The 18,279-nt window shown below is 41.9% G+C and overlaps 2 protein-coding genes across 3 annotated transcripts; both read right to left on the bottom strand.

Moving 5' to 3' along the window:
- Positions 1-2,459: 2,459 nt before the first annotated feature.
- LOC118314454 (phospholipid phosphatase 1) lies at positions 2,460-7,763 on the bottom strand. Its single transcript, XM_035640917.2, has 7 exons — positions 7,657-7,763; positions 7,213-7,448; positions 5,065-5,216; positions 4,646-4,926; positions 4,059-4,116; positions 3,659-3,835; positions 2,460-3,344 (listed from the first exon to the last, which is right to left on the bottom strand). Exons 1-7 carry the CDS (start codon positions 7,680-7,682, stop codon positions 3,219-3,221), a joined length of 1,056 nt encoding a protein of 351 aa, XP_035496810.2. The 5' UTR covers positions 7,683-7,763; the 3' UTR covers positions 2,460-3,218.
- Positions 7,764-9,714: 1,951 nt separating this feature from the next.
- On the bottom strand, positions 9,715-16,774 carry LOC118314573 (chondroitin sulfate N-acetylgalactosaminyltransferase 1-like). Of its 2 annotated transcripts, XM_035641114.2 has the most exons (11): positions 16,509-16,774; positions 15,146-15,305; positions 14,259-14,916; positions 14,037-14,137; positions 13,734-13,912; positions 12,960-13,176; positions 12,368-12,469; positions 11,060-11,241; positions 10,609-10,703; positions 10,447-10,528; positions 9,715-10,225 (listed from the first exon to the last, which is right to left on the bottom strand). In XM_035641114.2, exons 3-11 carry the CDS (start codon positions 14,619-14,621, stop codon positions 9,939-9,941), a joined length of 1,608 nt encoding a protein of 535 aa, XP_035497007.1. In that variant the 5' UTR covers positions 14,622-14,916; positions 15,146-15,305; positions 16,509-16,774; the 3' UTR covers positions 9,715-9,938. The 2 variants fall into 2 exon arrangements, with proteins under 2 accessions (XP_035497007.1, XP_035497006.1); XM_035641113.2 differs by lacking the exon at positions 15,146-15,305.
- Between the last annotated feature and the right edge of the window lie 1,505 nt (positions 16,775-18,279).

The raw sequence follows: 18,279 nt of genomic DNA, 5'->3' as shown, positions 1-18,279 counted from the left end.
TATGATCCGTCACATTTCAGACACAAGAAGAGCACATGAGCAGTTTTTCACAGGACAAACGGACATGGATTCTTTTCTTTTTTTTCATTGGACAGGGATAATGGGGACAGACAGAGAAAGAGAGACGGGTGACGACATGCAGCAGATGGCCCGTCGCCAACCAGGGACTCAGTGGATCATGACGCAGCGTCTCGGAAAAACTTCATTAATGTGATAGTTTCACAAGTATTATGTTTTTTCAGCAAACAGTGTTTATATAACTGTATTTTTTATTAATGGTTAATGCATTATTTACAATTGTTTAATATATCAGTTATAAACAATTAACTTGTGGGTTGCCAAGTTGTGGAAATTTGTCTTTTAGGATATTTAATTCATTAGAGAGACCTGTACAATTTTCCATTTGACCCGAGTTGAACCGAGTTGATGGACATTTGTACCAAAATTAATTTATGAGCACATGACCATTTATAGATTTGAACCCTTCAACCCTATATTAATGGTTTATTCATTAATGAGTTTATTAACCTTTGTAGGTGAACTGCAGACTTGCAGGAGGCAGTTTTTCCACAACTTGGAAAGACAGAAATATGTTGTGAATTCTGGAAGCAGCCAGGTTTTTTTTGGCCCTCTTCTCCTTCCATATTTTTCAACCTAGAAGTTTCATTCAAACATCAAAACGGTCAGCTCATTAGGACATTCCAGCTTGTTTTAAACTTTTTTTTAAATAACTTTCATACTTTCCGAAATGTTCAACTTTTTCCACTGTCTTTCAAGTAATTGCACTTTCCTTCCTTTATCAGAATTCAAGCCAGCAATCCAGTTTAGCCTCATCCTTCAGCAGCCAGCATTCAAACTGCAATTTCTTGAGAAATTGCCTTTTCTAGTTGTACTTATTATTGGCTTATAACTCATCTGTAAAGCAATAGTAAACAATTTATCAAACAATCCTTGTAAATGGTGACTCATCAGAAAGAGATATAAAACACCCCAGACAGCACTATGCATTAAATCCCTTTATAGCTTACACGTGATGAGGTGCTGTTACGTCTCTAAATCAAATTCTCTCATTAGTGTCACCAGACTTGAGTCAAGAAAGAGACAATGGGAACTTTTTAAGAAGGAATCTTCTTTTTTTTTTAATGCGCCACATCAGCACATTCCTAAAAATTACATGCTCTGGCATTATTTGTGAATATCCAGTTTGACAAGTGAGAATGGCAAAAGCTTAAACAGGAACTGAAAATGGAAAATGGTAAAACGCGTGTGTGCTGCTGGTCACAACAAAGTTTGAACCCTGTTTCACCATGTGGCTTTCATTAAGAAATGAAATCAAGTTTATTGAATAGTTTAACCGACACTGTTACATCCACCATTTTGTCCGATATATGACCAAACAGACCTAGACATCATTCATCTGTTGCCCCAATTGCCCCATTTTGGAGCTTTATCAGCGGTTTACATGTCAGAAACTCATAACTATGATAACTCAGATATCACAGCAATGCAGTTCCAATTGCGATGGGTCATTAGTAATACTCAGCATGACGGACCATGTGAGATGTGAAGGCTAACGTACGTTTGTGAATCCAGTTTTCTTGATAATGTTCTACAATCCAGTGAAATGTCCAGTATAGTTACTCAGTCCCTCATTGCCTCTAGTTAAGACTTAAAAGGCCAAGTCCTATAGTCAAACTGTGGGCGCAGACAGCTGAATCTAAGTGGTTTTGCATGGAGCAAATACTGTCGACTAAAGTACAACAAATAGGTTAGTATGAAGTTTTGGAACTGTTACCTGGACTCTTCTTAGATTTCCTTGCTTTTCATGATAAGAAGATGAACTTAAGATGAAAATGATGGGTGTGCTTCTGCCTTATTGCTGTCTGTGTGTGTTACATTTCTCTGTGACCTTGACCTCTCAGCCTCTGTAATAGGATTTTCAACTCTGAAGCGGATTCTTGACTCGGGAAGACGAGCTGACCTCTCCTCTTGTTAGAAACGGCGAGGATGTGCATTGGTGGGTGATTGTCTGTGTGTTAATGTGCTAACTGGTGCTTAAGCTCCACATCCATGATACCACTGGGATAACAAACGGATGTCAGAAGAAGTGTCCCTACACTTTTTGCGCAATTGTGGTTCCCATGGTCTATCTACACAGACAGAGAATGATTCACTGAGAGTATAGTGTTATTTGGGAATACCTAACTTTCAGGTCTTGCATTTGTGACACAGTTTGATTTATGAATCACACCCTTGGTTTCTCTTCCTTGATGCCCATACACCTGACTCTGCAGTCTTTGTGTTTACTGGAAAAAAGACTAATCAGTTATTCTACTGCAGCACATGAGTCTACACTTTTAGTAAAATCAGCACATCTCCCGCCCCTTTACCACTCACTTCACATCACACATGCCTGGCGTTCTCTACAAACAAACAAAAAACAGGAACCGTTTCCCTCGTCAGTATCAAAGTAGCAAAATGGAGCTCTCTTTATTTGTCTCATCACTGATGCCGTTCAAAGCTTCTTGCGTGGACAAAAACACATTGATCTTCATACAAAAAACAAAAAGGAATTCACTGTATTTTGTACATACATTACAATGAAATAACATCAGGTAAGGGGCATAACAGCAGGTAGCAGCGATCTGCCTAAGGCAAAAAAATAACAACAAAAAAATATATAATTTATGAGTTCATGCTCCATTTTAAGTTTGAGGACAGTCCAGGTTTTCTTATTCACAGGTGCCAGGCGCCTCTACAAGCCTGCTTGCAGTGCGCACACAGACGCTCATTATATTCTGGGCAAAAGGAATTTCATTCATTCGAGATGGCAACATCAGACCAATATAAACTAGAGACCACATTTCCAACAAGTGTACACTGTGGAGACCCATTTTCTCTAAGGTGAACCCACACGCTGTACTGTATTTTGCAGTGTCATTCCGTAATATTTTTTTTACTACGAGGGGATTTAGCCAAAAACTTGGCAGAAACTTCTGCTGCTTTATATCTCAATAAAGTGCAAGTACTGTCTCATGCATAACACTTTTCTTCCTGCAACCGAGGTAATAGGTAACGCCTGCGGGCTGCGGCGTTGAATGAAGTGCACAGAAACAGCCAGCAGTTAATATCAAAGACTTGTGGTTTACTGATGTGTTCAAGTCCTCTCTGGCCATTTCATATACAGATGTACAGAATTGTCTTTTGAGGCCTCAGATTCAGTCAGTGCTACCGTAGTGGTTCAAACTGGAAGGGCTTTCGTGTAGACTGGTGGGCGACGCGTCTTCTTCCTGTGACACCACCGCGTCCACTGGCTGTTCAAAGAAGTTGGACACACAGACCACCTACAAAAAAAACAAGCAGCAGCATCAGAAACTATTCTGCTATTGTGAAGTTGTATTTTTTTTGCATTTACCTGTAAACTGAGTCATTTATTTATCATTCAAGTAATTTAGCACATTTAACTTCTTCAATCTTAATAACTTGCTGGTGAGTGAGTCAAAATACACTTTTGGTTTTCAATACTAGCGGAGAGCTCAAAGTTTCCAAAGATACCGAATATTTTCAGGCTGAATTTTGGTGAGATAAGACAAATTAAGTTTGATTTGAATGGTGAAGCCATCAAAAACAAGACAGTGTGTCTTTGAGTGAAACTTACTGTGAGAATAGCCACTAAACCTCCCTGCAGGAGGCCGGTGAACACGTCGCTCCAGTGATGTTTGTAGTCGGACACCCGGGACAGACCCACATACAGAGCAGTTGCGATTAGGAAGAATTGGATGGTGGGACGCAGAAGCCTCGTCCATTCTGACTTCATTCTGGCCTGAATGTACAGCTGCAGCAGTCGGAGAGAGAATATGAAGAGATATTAGAGAAAAAACAAGCTGTGCGATCACACCTAGGCATACGTATTCACAACAGACGTAGGTGTTGGGTCCTAATGTCTCAGGAAACGTTGTGTAGCTTATCATAAATAACCACATCAATTAATATTGTATGAGCAGTTATAGTTCTCATATGTAAATCAAATCAAATGAAATACTGTGTAGTGTACTTACAACAAGGAACAGCATGCAGTACATGGAGAAGGATGAGTGGCCAGAGTAGAAGGACAGTCTGCAAAAGAGATACGAGAAAGAGATATGAAATTAATGAAGTCACCTTTTTCATTATAAATGCATATTTCAGATTCACGATGAAGAAGCTCTATCAAAATCCAACTCCATTCCTCTCATGTAACTGTACTAAACCTCACTAATTTCACACATCAAGTTACTAGTTTTGTGGAGCTCTACTGTGAAAACAGTTAATGTTTTTCAGCATTATTATCATTGGTAGTTATTAAGACTACCACTGAGATCGAGGTTATCTAGGCCTAGGCCAGGAAGGCACGGTCAAATGAAGTGGCACTTTGACAATTTTTGTATTTGGTTTATATTCTATTTAGTAACATTTGCCTTCTTTCACGGCTCATTAGTAAAGTGCAGATGTTCACATAGAAGTATTCTACATTTTAAAGCCAGTAAGACTCACTTTGACCCACTATGCTTATAATTTTTTGATTTAGACAAAGGAAAGTAAATGTGGGGGTTTTTTTAGAATGGGCTCTTATGGATTCCATGCAGTTCGCGTCCAGAACCATTACCTGGCCTCATCTACCAGAAACTTGTCTCCAGTGCAGGTGACGTTCTCGATGTAGCCGTCCGTTTTGCAGTTGATGCGATCCCAGACTGGCTTGCACACAGCCAGGAAGTTCGGCCGCAGGCGACCAATGGAGTACTTGGCTATGTCTGTGAGAGACTGGCTCGCAGCAGCTCCAAACACGAAGCTACCCACAGCTTTGTAGACGCACGCCACATACTTGGTCCCCAGGGACTGCTTCTTGACGCGAGACAGGTAAACGGAAAGGCACTCGCCGCAGACGATCTGCGACAGAAAAAAAGACTTTTGAACGTTGAAGCAAAAACAATCGCACACCTTGACCGAATTCAAGATGACAAAACAAGACAGTTGGACTTCTTTTTGCAGCGACGTCGTCTGGAAGATGGTCGACTGTCGACTCACCACGATCAGCGTGAAGGGGATCATGACTCCCCCCAGCAGCTGGTAGGATATGGTGTCCTCTTTGAGGGGGTATCTGATGGACTCATCGTTGCAGTAGAAACCCCGTTTGAAAGGGTTGTGTTGCGGCGTGAGGATAAAGAATGGCAGGCCCACTGTTGAAGAGAAGAACGAGGCAGATAATGAATATGACTGCGACTGGTCTCCCATCTCGTGTCATGATCAACAAATACTACACAATATCTGCGTGACGGATGAGTCAATTTTTATAACGTCAGGAAAACGTGATATGTTCGCATCACACGGGCACTACCGCTCTTAAAAAAGGAAAGCAATGATGTTCTTGTGGGTTTCCTGTGAGCAAACTTCTCTGTCTACGAGGGCACAGATCTTACACAATAACTGAATGAATCGCTTGAGGCCTTGAATTATTATGAGACCTCTGGGGGCCATGGTGGACTCAAGTAACCTTGCTGGTACTCCGGTCATTCTGTATATTTAACTTTTTAGGATAGCGGAAAAAACGAAGGTAGGATCAGCTGAAGAGAGTCATCACAATGTCGATCTGTGCGGTAATCACAATCTGAACACATAAAACCTGCTCCGACTTGCTTCGGTTTCACAGTATTTACTCATATCCCCTCAAAATCTTTTATCTCTTGATCACGACCCGTTTAATCTGCATCTTCTCAGAAAAATCACAACGATGAAGCGGGATAACAAACGGAGACCGTTGGCTAAACTGAGGTCAACAATTCATTCCTGGGCAGTCCTCCCGGGTGGAGGACTGGCGTGGGTGTTTTTGAGCTACACAGGTTGCCATAGTCACAGACCTTTGTTAAGGCCTGTTAGTTTATGACTACTGCAGAGATAATTACTCTCTCTGCAGTCTTGTGAAATGCTTAATAAACTGTGCTGATGTGATCACGCAGATATTTCGAAAATACCTTTTTAGTTTGACTTGGATTAGAGTCTGTCTTCCACCTTAAAAGGAGTCAAAGATTCAGCACCAAGAAAAAGCGAGCATGAGTAGGAGATATTTTAACAGTGGGATAATATTCATAATTTCATTGTTTTGTTTTTATTTGTTTTCTTATTAATTCTGTCTGTCTTTCTTTCTTTCTTTCTTTCTTCTCTGCAGTCACTTTTTTATGTGTGTCTATAATAGCTATAACCGTGTGCACAGCTAGTCTCTGTTTTAGATTAGATTGTATTTGATTGTTATAATTATGATGCTGCAGTTGTTGCAAAAAGAGTTTTTTTTATTTTCAAAAAGTGCCTGTTATTACTGTTTATAGCTGGCCTTCAGATATGGAAACAATTTACTTTCCAAAGTTCATTTGAAGAAAATGTTGTGTGGACATGAAGGTCGTGCAGGGCTGGAACGCAGTGCAGCAGAGGGCACAAAGATAATTAAGTAGAATGTATTCATTTGTCTATGTGAACCCACAAAATGAGATGGAGGGAAGTTTATTGTATTTGACATATATTTAAAATCACAACAGGTTAAACAGATACATATTCGGAAGGTATGTTGGAAAACATGAAGCTTAAGAACTCGAAAATTGAATCATCTAAAGAAATAACTGATAACATACTCAGACAACATCAAGGCAAAAAGACGAGTGGTGCCACCACTGATTGTACAGTAGTGTGAGGCCAAACAAGCAGCAGCACATACTTAAATGAAGTAAACTGGATTTTTAAGTGAACTTGATAAATAGAGATTAGCTCCAAAATATAACATGAGAAGACTTTACACTCTGCAGTGTGGATCTTTTTCGTTTTATACACGTGTGGTTGTTTGACTGTCAGGTATAAGTCACAGTCCTGCTGCTGCATGTGACTGTTCTGTGATAACAGTCCACACAGTGAGCTAAAAATACAGCTTTGCTTGGAAAAAACAACACACACACACACACACACACACAGGCTGGGACTTTGTTGCCCCCCCCCCCATCTTCCTGCCTGGTTCCCTCAACCTTACGCCTTGTGACGTTTATGCAAATATTTCAAATGCATTTTTTTGTTGTTTTTTGTTGTTGCTTCAAACAACTTGATTCATTCCGTAACTTTGTCCGTTGTGTTCGATTGTGTCGCCCACTCTTGGGAAATAACCGAGGCGGATTAAAGCGGATTAGATTTACATACCGAGGATGAGACAGGTCACGTCCAGCAGGATGAGAGGGATCCCTGCGGCTTCGAACATGTTGCGACGTCTGTCTCTCCTTCCCCTTCTTCTCCTCCTTCTGGCGTCCGTCGGTGTAGAAAGGGTCCGGTCCACGCCGACACTGTCCCGGATGTCCCGACTGTCCCGCGAGCAGCTGCGCGGCCGCCGGCTGGTTTCAGGCGAGACGAGACGCAGCCGTTCTGCCGCGCATGTCTCGCTATCCCAACAAAAAAATATGTAAAAATTAAGAAACACACTATGGTGTCACTGTCCTATAAAAGACCACACTCCAGGGACTGTCCGAGAAGCTATCACTACCAGGGGATTTATATTAAAAAAAGTGAAATATATAATCTAGGTCAAAAAACGCGGACTAAAAGCTAAATCTAGTCTAACACGACCACAACACGTCCAGAGCCTCTCACCCTTCCGACTGCTCACAAACCATCATAGCTCTCTGCGGGATTTCCTCCTCCGCTCATCGCGGATGAGACATGATCGCGCTCCCGTAGTGACTAATGGTGCCTTCACGTGTAGCCGGGAGAAACGAGCAATGTGGAGGAAGCGGCAAAAACCAGTAGGGTGGAGCCAACACCAACGACAAAATACAGTGCCTGTATTGCAGAGTTAAATTTAGTTGAATTGAGTTTTGTAATGCAGTCCCAGAATTTGGAGCTGGTTGTACAGTCTAACAGCAGCAGGAAGGAACAAGAAGTCAATCTACACCATGCCAACAACAGTTTATGTATGAAACTCATTTGCCACAGCATCTGCTTCATTTTTGGTTGAATGACATTGTAATTTAACTTCACTGAGGAACAGTTAATGTGTGTCAGCAGAGCAGAGTGATGTATTCAGGGAACAGAGCTGTGAGCAGGTTAAAGATGAGGGCACTGTACAGCGAAGTTTATATGTAAAAGAAAAAAGACGGGGTTTTCCGAGGTGCATTTGAATGCAGCACAGGACAGGAAGTGGATGTAAGAGTCTCGGACCAATCGCGTTCCCGCGTTGACGCTACGACAGCTGTCTGCCGACACGGAGCTCCTCCTCCTCCCGATGCGTCTGCAGAATGATGATGAGGTGAATTCAGTCTCCATCTATTAATAGACGAGAGTTCACTGTCCCCTCATCTGCGCACTGCACATCAACACGTGTTGCTATGGGAACATTCACTTTAAGGTTTCTGCTTCTGCAATATAAGGTTTTGGTGTAATTGTCTTCATCACTTGCAGTGCATCGTTAGATCTGGGCTGAAGCAAAAATGTTGAACTTCCAGGCTCATGAACATGAGCCAGAAATAGATGTGGTGTTTTTTTTTAAATTCATAATTATTGTGACTTTAACTGTACAGCAATGACAAAGGCAATGTATGAAGTAAAAGTCGTAATATTGCAATGTAAAAAATATATTGAGTAAAAAAGTAAAGATTGAGATTATTTATTATACTTTATTATATGAGCAGTGTTTGAGTATTTAATTATCTTATACCCTGTTCGTTTCAATTATAACAATCACATTCTGTTAAGGTCTCCAATTCGTCATCATTTATCATCATCCTCATCACCACGTGGTGAAATGTGCCAAAAGTTAAAGTGAGCATTCCTGAGGAAGCCTATAGTGTTTGTGTTAAATCATATTTTGTCTGTTCATGAGGCCCCTGTAGTAGGTATCAGCTGACATTTCTCTCTAACCTGACTTTTAACTTTATCCTCACTATAAAGCAAAAAGATTTATAGCCCATATTGTAAGTTGTATGGGTGAAATCTTAACCAGCAATGTACTTAACAAAACAAAAATATGATTTGGCGTAAAAATACTATCCTGTAAAAAGTAGCGTAACATGGAAATACTCTTATTGAGTAAATGTATGTCCACTGTAGAACTTTGTGTAACTAATCAAGGTTAACCCCCACATCAAGTGTCAGGATCATAGTGACTTTCAAGGTGTGTGATTAAAGCGGTGAGGATCCACTGTCCGTTGAGGTCTAAACAGTTATTTCTTGGTTGTGTGGTTGAAGGTGTTGGTGCAGCTCCTGGTTTTTATGGAACCCTTTTTGATAAAGGAGGAAGGAAGTGTGAACTTAAGGTGTGGTTCTAGTCCTGTAATAAGTAGCCTGCTGTTGTGGTTGTATCAGTAAACACAAGCTTTCTTATGAGAGTGAGTGTATGTATTTGAACTGTGGGTTCGTATCTATCACCAGTTCTTTTGTCATATACTGCATGACAAGGCTCAGGGTCATAACATCATTGGCTATTATTAATTGCTGCATTGCCTGACAATAGCCATCATGACCTGAGCTTATTCTGCTGTAACAAGTATATATATATATCTGCTGTGAAAAAGGAAAAGGAGGGAAAGTAAAGTTGCAGCTCATGTTCTTGATAATGTTATTTCTGTAAAAATCCTTCTTGGTTTATTTTATTATTTTTATCGCTTTAGCAAAACCACTCAACGAACATAAAGGAGACAAAAAGGCAAAATATCACATTCTTCATACTTTTATTAACACAAACAAATTTAATCAAACCTCGTCAATTCCTTGAATCATTTAATTCCCACTGATATAAATAATTGGTTTTAAATCACAGTTTTCTTCCTGTTCTCTGTCGTGGTTTCAGGTAATGTAAGTTACCACCGATTATCATGACAACCAGAGCAAGAACATTCATTTAAAAAATCACAAACAATCACTCAAGTCGGTCATCCTCATCGTGCTCCTCTGTTCTCCTGCCTCCTGGAGTTCAGATGAGCCTCTATCTCTCGTCTGAAGAAGAGCTCCCCCAGCTGGCTGTGCGAGGCCTCGCTCATGGCTTTGGTCTGCATGCACATCTTGTACTTGTCCGGGGGAAGCTCGTCGGCGCAGCTCTTCTCGTGCCACAGGTGGAAAAGGCCCCGAGACGGGGAGCGAATCACCATCAGCTTGCTGTGGAGGTACTTCCTGTAGAGGTGCACGTCCTCCAAGCCCCAACCTTTGGTGTTACGGTCAAAACCACCTGCGGGGAAATGTTAAGAGTGAGGTGGTGACCAAAACTAAGGGGCAGCATTAGGGCATCACCGAAGAGCACTAATCAGAATTTGTGGAATTTATTCATAAAAGTATACGGAATCCTTTACTTGTATGCATTTGCACAGTTGACAGTGACGTTTTAATCGCATTAAGTCTTTCAAATTACGAAATTTGGGAAGTTTCTTTCGACACAAGTTTCATCGTTACCTATGTTGATGAAATCCGACCTGTACTGGCATGTCATGCCGAACCCAAAGTCTCTCCAGAATCCGGTTTCCTTCCTTATCACCTGAGAGAAGAGGAGCGGCGGGGAAATCAGTCTCTTACGCTGTGACAGCATTTTCATCAAGTCAAGTTCATTTTACGTACCAACTGCTGTTGGACAGAGGGTAGAAGTGTCTGGTTACTGTAGATTATAGATGGGTTGTACTGGCTGAAGAGCACTGGGTAGTACACTTTCTTACCTAGAGACAAAAGAAATTCAAATTGCTGTCGCACACACACACATTGTCTCTTTTAAACACCTCAGTATCAATCACCCTCACACACCCTTGGTATAACACCCTGTTGGTCTGTGGGCGTGTACACAGCATTACATGTTTGATTGACATCTCCCCAGTAGTTGTGTTTAATATTCTCATCCAGCTTCTCAGTGAAGTTTGGGCGTGACTTTGTTTTGTTTCTGTCACTGAACCGAGTTATTGTTTGTGCTACAGATGTTTTGAGAGAATTACCAAGGCCATGGGACTGGGGTCATGAGAGATGGGTCAAAGATCTCGTATGGGGAAATGTCAATGTGTGGCGCGACCCCATCTCTCACCAGGCTCGGCGTTTAGACGACAAGACGTCAAGAAGTCGGCCGTGAAGTGGATGTCAACGTCACAGAAGAAGAGCAGGACGTTCTGGCTCCGCCTCCAGGCCCTGGCGCCCACTTCCAAGCCTCGGCCACGAGAAAACTCCTCATTCAGCTGGATCAGCGTGAAGCTCCTGAACCGAGTCTGTCTGAGGGGATAGAAGAGGAAGACGTGGAATAATTTGTGTGTGCAATTAGGCGGGTAATCTAATTACCGCTCTCGGTGTTTTCATTTGAACAAAAACAATAAACCTCCAAACATAAAGTCTCAACAGACCAATGCAGCATCGCATAGATCACAATAGCGAGGGATGTGTGCGTAGAAGATGCACATATCCGTCTTTCACTAATCTGTCTCGACTCCCCCCACGTGATATTATTTTGTTCATCAGTTTGTGCCATCACATGTTCTTAACTTTAGAGAGGTCACATGACTTTGAATCAACTAAGATGACATGAGACATGAAAAACATTTTTTGAAGGAAGGCTCGCAAAATCCCACCCAGTGACCCGTGATATCACTTGGACTTACAGTAAGCTGTTTTTGACTTGGCCTGGTTTGAAGACAAAATATTGTTCCACTAGAAAAGTGTCCAACCGATCAACTAATAATTGCCCTGACAACAGATTTACAGTAGTCAATCACATTGCAGTTATAAGGAGGGGGAGGCGTGATTTCGGGCCTTGCCGATCAGCAGACAGAAAAACAGATCATACTTCAAATTATCATTATCATTCAAATGTTAAGTCTCTGTCACAGGAAAGTGACGACAGCATGAAATTCACTTTCTGCTCAGCAAAACCAGACCATTTATATTTTTTTATGTTGTAATGTTTATTTGAAAGTAAGAATAAAAACAATGCAGTCTGGAAAATAACTATACTGTAAAAATGTCGGCTTTACATTGTTTGGGTCTTGGTCTTCAATATTGATTGTTACGAAACGTAGGGAACTTCTGTTTTAATAGGTCAATAACATAGTTTACAGCGTCACAGCGTAGCAGGTAAACAGTTATTTTTAGCTGATCTTCTTTTCAGATTAATGTGACAGTGACCCTAAAATCAAAAACAATTCTTTATCAAAATGGGTTTTAAGGCTTCTGATCTGCTGTGCTGGAGAAAAGAGGGGAGAAATGTGCAGAAACGAAACTGTGTCAGCGTGATTTGTGTCAAACCTGGACTGTGCCGTCCCAGTTCACAGGGAGTTCCTGAAGGTGAATGTTGTTTATGGGAGGTATTTTTACTTCAACAAAAACTGTGAATCAGCCACATTACCTGGTGGTCTGGTCCAGCGTGGCCTTCACCTGGTCTATCTGATCCCGACCGAAGTAGACGACAGTGAGATGAACCCTGCCGTCCTGCTGGATGCACACTTCTCTGAGCCAACAACACATAAGGAGGCATATGTTAGGTTCATGACCTAGACGACGTGAGGGATCTGGACGGTTCATAACGCAACGACTGATCAGAAATGTGATTTCACCGTAAAAATAATTCGACAGCCTTCTGTGTGCACCGTCTGCAGGGTACAAGCTGTGTTCAGTACCAAACAATCCACTGCGTCTCTCAGCTCCTCTTCTGACTTGTGATAGAGGGCGACTGATGAACTCCTCAGTATTCAAGGAGGCAAATGTGCTCAGTAGATAAGTGAAGTTTTTCTTCAGCGCTCCTGATTGTTGTTTCACTGATACGGTGAAACAATTAGAGCCACATCTTTAGAATATACAAGTTTCTCATTGTCTCCGAAGTGACTGTCAACCGAGACACTGTTAAGATAAGGTTCCACTCGGAACATCCATGTGTGTTACTTCAGTTTGAGAATCAATAATAATAGTGAATAGGTGTTAATTTCACTGTCTGATTCTACCTGAAGTTGCTGATGAACTGCCTGAATGTGTCCGGCCTCTTGGAGAGAGGTACGATGATGTTGATGAGCGTGCTGCGCGTGTCCACGCTCTCGCTCTTCACCTTCATCACTGGGCCCAACGGCCTGAAGAGCACGAGCCGCGTGAACTCCTGCGGACTGTCGCCTTTGAACATCAACTCATAGACAGTTCCTCTGTCCCGCTCCGTACGAGTCAACCCTGTGACAGAGTGAATAGGAGATTTTTGTACATTGGTATGTAGCGAAATAAGAATCCAATCTTACGTTGCGAAATAAAAATAATTTCAAACCGGTTGGAAACTGAAAAGTCTATTCAAATTCGAATTGATTTAAAAGCAGCCTCATTGGATATAAGCGAAGATTAATTCATAATTTTTGGGAATCAAAAAAACAAAGCAAATTTACGATAACTGAAGTATCTGGAATTAAATGAGTTATTAAAGATAATATATAAATTATATCAGAGCAAGTTTTCATTACATATTTCATACAATTCTATATATAATTCAATGTTACACAAGTATGAGGAAATACTATTAATATCAATAATTATGTGAATTATCAGATTATCAGGTTCCTATAGTTTTTTCCCAGGGCATGCAAGTTAGGTAGACCTCAAAACCATCCATGTCTCTCCACTTTTTGTCCAGCACCAACATTTCCTGAGGTTTCCCGACCATCCACCAGGTATAATCATCAAAAAGATCGATGTATGGATGGCTTAACTTATATACTATAGATATAGATGTTCCTCACCTTCTATGAAGTCTGAAGGGGAGTATGTGCGCTTGCGCCTACTGTTGTCCGCGTGTTGCTGGGGTCCGTTCAGGACATGCAGAGCTGTTTCCACGGTGCCTATCAGCTCGTCCCTGCGGTCTCTCCTCACGGGCCGCTCCTCAGGGTGCCTGGTGAGCCCCGTCTCCAGCTGGTACACCCTGAGAGACGCAACAAAAACCCCACTCTGTGAAGAGGCGGCATTGCATGAGGTAAGACTTGACATCAGGAATGCTCCTGGAGGCCCTGAAAGCTCTACTGCTGCAGTAATGTAGCCCCACTCACCTCTGCAGAGTTAAAGTGTCATAAGGAATCACTGCATACTCGCTGGACAGTTTTACACCTGAGTTCACCTCCGCCTGGTGCAGCTGCGAGCGGAAGAACTCCTGGAGGACATGATGTAACATTTACCACCACAACTACAATGTCACATTTCATCTATCTCATCAGCCCACACAACCTCGGCATCTCTCCTGCATCTGTCAACCTGTAGTCGTGTTTTCCCACCTTCATGTCGGACTGTGTCGGGGTTTTGTGCAGACTCTCCAGACCCTGAGGCAGAATCCCTTTGGTTTTGGCTTTATCCAGGGACTCCCGGAGCTGCTTCGTCCTCTCCTGGAGAGCCTCCTTCAGCTGGGCTATCTGCTTAGTCAGGCTGTTGATGTAATGTCTGTGAGAGTCCTCCCTCTCCTGCAACAAAGCCAGGTATCCCTCCTTGCTGGTGGCCCCTCCAGACCACACCAACGACTGCTGGCTGTTGCGGGACGCAGGTTTACACGCCAGGAGGTAGAACAGCGACAGACAGCAGCAGAGACCCACCACGATGAGGCCAACGCGCGCCGCCAGGGCCAGCAGCCACCGTGTCAACATGGTGGATTGTCTTTCAAACAATGTTCGAATACTCGAGGCTTATAAAACCATGGCTGTCCTTCTGTCACGTGGAGATGCGCCCACAAAGAGATGAGCAACCCATGTCTCTGAAACTACAGATTAAAAAAAGTGGGTTTTTTTTAAAAGAGAACGTCCTCTTGTTTTCTCATGACGTCCTCATCCGTCACATCCACAGGCAGCATCTTCTCAGGGCATCGCGACATTCATCTCTTTGGGGCCGATGTTTTCGTGTCACTTTTTAGTGCAGAGATCATCACCAGGGTGTGGAAACGCCCTACAGTGACAGAAAGATGCATTTCAAAAAACGTGGATCTCAACATGTTTGTCTGCCTAAAGGATATGACTGACAGGGACAAAGATCTTTGTAGTCGGTCCACTGTTGATCAAGAACGGTATACCTGGCAACTGCAACACATCTGCCGCAATGCAATACACCAGAGCAGTTGTGCACGTCAAATTAAAAACAGACATTGCGTCGCTGCTGCGTTCAGTGCCAGACCCACCTTGCTGACCACAGAAGTTCCTGGTCTACCGCTGCCGTGGTTGGTCGGTTGGGAAAAACAATAACACAAACAAACGGACTGATTGAGGCAGCAGTAGATTCATCACTGTTCATCTCAATGGAGTCTTGGGGCTTGGAACGCGGCAACCAAACAGCTGTTTCTGGTTGAACAAAAAGGATCTTACTCTTTAACAAAAAGAGCATTATATGTAGTGTTAGGTGCATATCAATCACCTACATCCAAAAACCACAAGGCCCAGGTTTCAAAAAAGTTATGCTTGAAATCTACCTGTGACCTTGCATTGCAGGCTATGGACCCAAACGGTGAGATTGTGTCATGCTCAGGATTTTAAGAGCCCTGAAATGGTCAAATGGACTGTATTTATTTAGAGCCACTCCCAAGGAGGAGAGAAACGTTGGAGAAAATGGAGGAACACCGAAGACAAGGACATAAAGACTTGAAGTTTTACAACGTCCAACAAATCCATTGATGAAACCGAGGGATCAAAACCAACCAGCCGAGCCAGTCTTGCCTCGATGTGCCTGAATTTTATTTAATTTTTTGGTTTGGCTGCTGGAGAATGCACAGACAGAGAAATAGCCTCGAGTGCCACGACGCTGAAGGTGGGAAGTGACAGAAACAAGCGTTTCTCTGTGTATCTCTCCACCCTGTGTGCGTGCATGTGTGTGTGTGTGTGTGTGCGCGTGTGTGTGTGTGTGTGAGAGAGAGAGAGAGGGAGTGTGTGTCTGTTGCCATCATCAGTTTATTCAAAGCACAGTTGGTTCTTTATTGCTCAGGTAGAGGCTGATCTCATGAAAGACTTGCTTATGTTTCCAGGTCCACCCAAGCAATGGTGTGTGTGTGTGTGTTTGTGTGTGTGTGTGTGTGTGTGTGTGCATGTATGAGTGTGTGTGTGTGTGTGTGTGTGAGAGAGAGAGAGAACATGTATTGGTGATCACACTTGCGTGTATGCATGTGTTCGTACCATATAGACCCTTTTAAGCCGACAAACCACTAACATCAGTACTCAAAGTAAAATATTTCTGCTTGTTTTGGACTCTGGTTGCTAATACAAAAACCTTCCGCACCACCAATAACATTGCATCTTTAACATTATTGTTGTTGTTGTAATCCTTCATCTCTCGTGCCTTTTTGTCAATTTAAAATGACGGCCAAACGTTCATCTATAGCCGCCATCTCAGTCCTTACAGGCCGCAAGGTGCCAGTCCAGTGGATCTTCAGATTTATGAGCTCTCGGGATGAAACAGATTGCAAAAACATCCAATCGTGATCATACATTAGGCATGTTTCACTCTTTGAAGCAGTAATCAAAGACGAATATAAAATATACAGTTATACTCACCAGATGCTGTGAATCTGAGTGAAAGTTACGACAGGAAGTCCATCTTTATAACTGCATCCTCCGTCTCATTCTCGTTGGATGACAATACACCATGTTAGTGTTTGCAGGCGTTTTGTCAGTCTGGTAGGATCGCTGAGCGTTTGTTAGTGTTAGAAAAGTGAGAACTAGTGGTCCAGAAATGATGGAACAGCTTTTGAGCTTGTCAAAATTGAGGGGTTGAGGTATTCTACAGCAGTGAACTGAACTACTGAGGACCCTGCTCTCTCCCTCTCTCTCCCTCATCCTCCCTCCACTCAGTCCCCACCTTTTTCCAGCACCTCCCTCTCCTCTCCCTTTTTCCATCAGACCCAGTCTTCCCCTTCACATCCCCTACTACGATATCTCATCACACCATCTGCCTTCATTCTGAATCCCCCCTTGGTTCCTCCGAGGCTCCGTTCTGCCCTTAAGTCTAATTAGCAGGCAACGGGAGTAAGGAATGCCCATCAGCCTTCGATGCTCTGCCACCTGCAATCTGTTGAGGGGGGGATAGCTAGGTACCAGTCAACCCACCAATCGGACGGGGTCTTGCACATTTAATGAGGCGGCATACAGATGGTCCTTGTTTCCATTCGGATGTCGACCCCCTGAGCTCTGACTCCTCTAAATGTTTAAGTTCACTGCTGTTTCCTCTGCTTTTCTTGTAAATGGAGAGTCAGTGCCTTCAATATGGATGCATTAAATATGAATTCAAGCGTTCATTGTAATGTATTATTCAATATTCGATTGCTATAATTAATGTTTTAAAGTGTTACGACACAGTGACATGCATAGCTTTAAATTCAAGTCAAATATACCACTACAGGCTGGTAAAGAAATAAATGTTCCCTCTTCATTTGGGTTGTTAATTAATACTCACTGGATAACAATCACCGGATAACAAATCTTTACAACTCTGGAACATGTTTCGTGACATATGAAGCTAAATATTCAAACAACGGTGGCCCCTTTTCTGGGTTTAAAACTCTCAGTCTGACAGAAAATACAATTTGAAGTCACCATTGTCTCTGGCAACTTGCAAATTGATTTTTATACTGTTTTTCTTGTGTTTTGGCGTAATGAATTGAAAAAATGAATTGGCAATCATACAATTGATAAACTACTAATCGAAATCCCCATCAAGCTGCAACCTTGTTAATAAGACATGAAAGAAGACAAAACATTACTGGTCCTTGCTTTTTGCTTGGGAAAAACTGTAGTTTTTCATGTTTGCCATGATTTATCAAACTGATAATAATGATAAAAATGGTGATGATAATAATGAACACACTTTAGCTGAAGCAGTATAAGAGTACAGCGTTTAAGTTTATTAATTGCATTTGAATCCGTGATATGGTAACAACACTTTTTATAAGGGGCATAAACAAATAACCAGAATAAATATGGCTTAATTTTTTTCATATTCATTGTATGTATTTGCCAGTGTCGTGTAAATTCTCCTTGTATTCCGTATTTTAACAAATACATTTTTTCTATTTCACTCAAGTTCCTATTTATCATTGATATTATTATTACTTTTTAATTGTTGTTTATTTCATGTGTTAATCATTTCTACAGATTTAGAGAGTGAACATAAATATATTAAGATAATAAACTAATGAATACGATTCATATTCTTGCAGAATAACAGACCACTAAACAGATTCGGATCGATGATCAAAATAGTTCTCTGATTGGCTTTCTCTTAGCCAAGTATACATGTGATCAATCATGTGATCATTTGTGAGTTTTT

Source organism: Scophthalmus maximus, chromosome 19 (genome assembly GCF_022379125.1).
Source record: "Scophthalmus maximus strain ysfricsl-2021 chromosome 19, ASM2237912v1, whole genome shotgun sequence".
Lineage (NCBI taxonomy): Eukaryota > Metazoa > Chordata > Actinopteri > Pleuronectiformes > Scophthalmidae > Scophthalmus > Scophthalmus maximus.
Note: the sequence above shows the minus strand (reverse complement) of the source record. Positions and strands in the feature narration are given on the sequence as shown.

Bases quoted from the DNA above. Each gene is read 5' to 3' on its own strand.
- LOC118314454 (XM_035640917.2), bottom strand. From the start codon at position 7,682: ATGATGGTTTGTGAGCAGTCGGAAGG. The intron at 5,217-7,212 runs GTATGTAAATCT...TCTCTTCAACAG, and splicing joins CGTGACCTGTCTCATCCTCG to TGGGCCTGCCATTCTTTATC. The intron at 3,836-4,058 runs GTAAGTACACTA...CGACTGCTGCAG, and splicing joins ACTGCATGCTGTTCCTTGTT to CTGTACATTCAGGCCAGAAT.
- LOC118314573 (XM_035641114.2), bottom strand. From the start codon at position 14,621: ATGTTGACACGGTGGCTGCTGGCCCTGGCGGCGCGCGTTGGCCTCATC. The intron at 12,470-12,959 runs GTAGAATCAGAC...TTGTTGGCTCAG, and splicing joins CAGTTCATCAGCAACTTCAG to AGAAGTGTGCATCCAGCAGG. The intron at 11,242-12,367 runs GTAATGTGGCTG...CTATCCCCTCAG, and splicing joins ACGCTGGACCAGACCACCAG to ACAGACTCGGTTCAGGAGCT.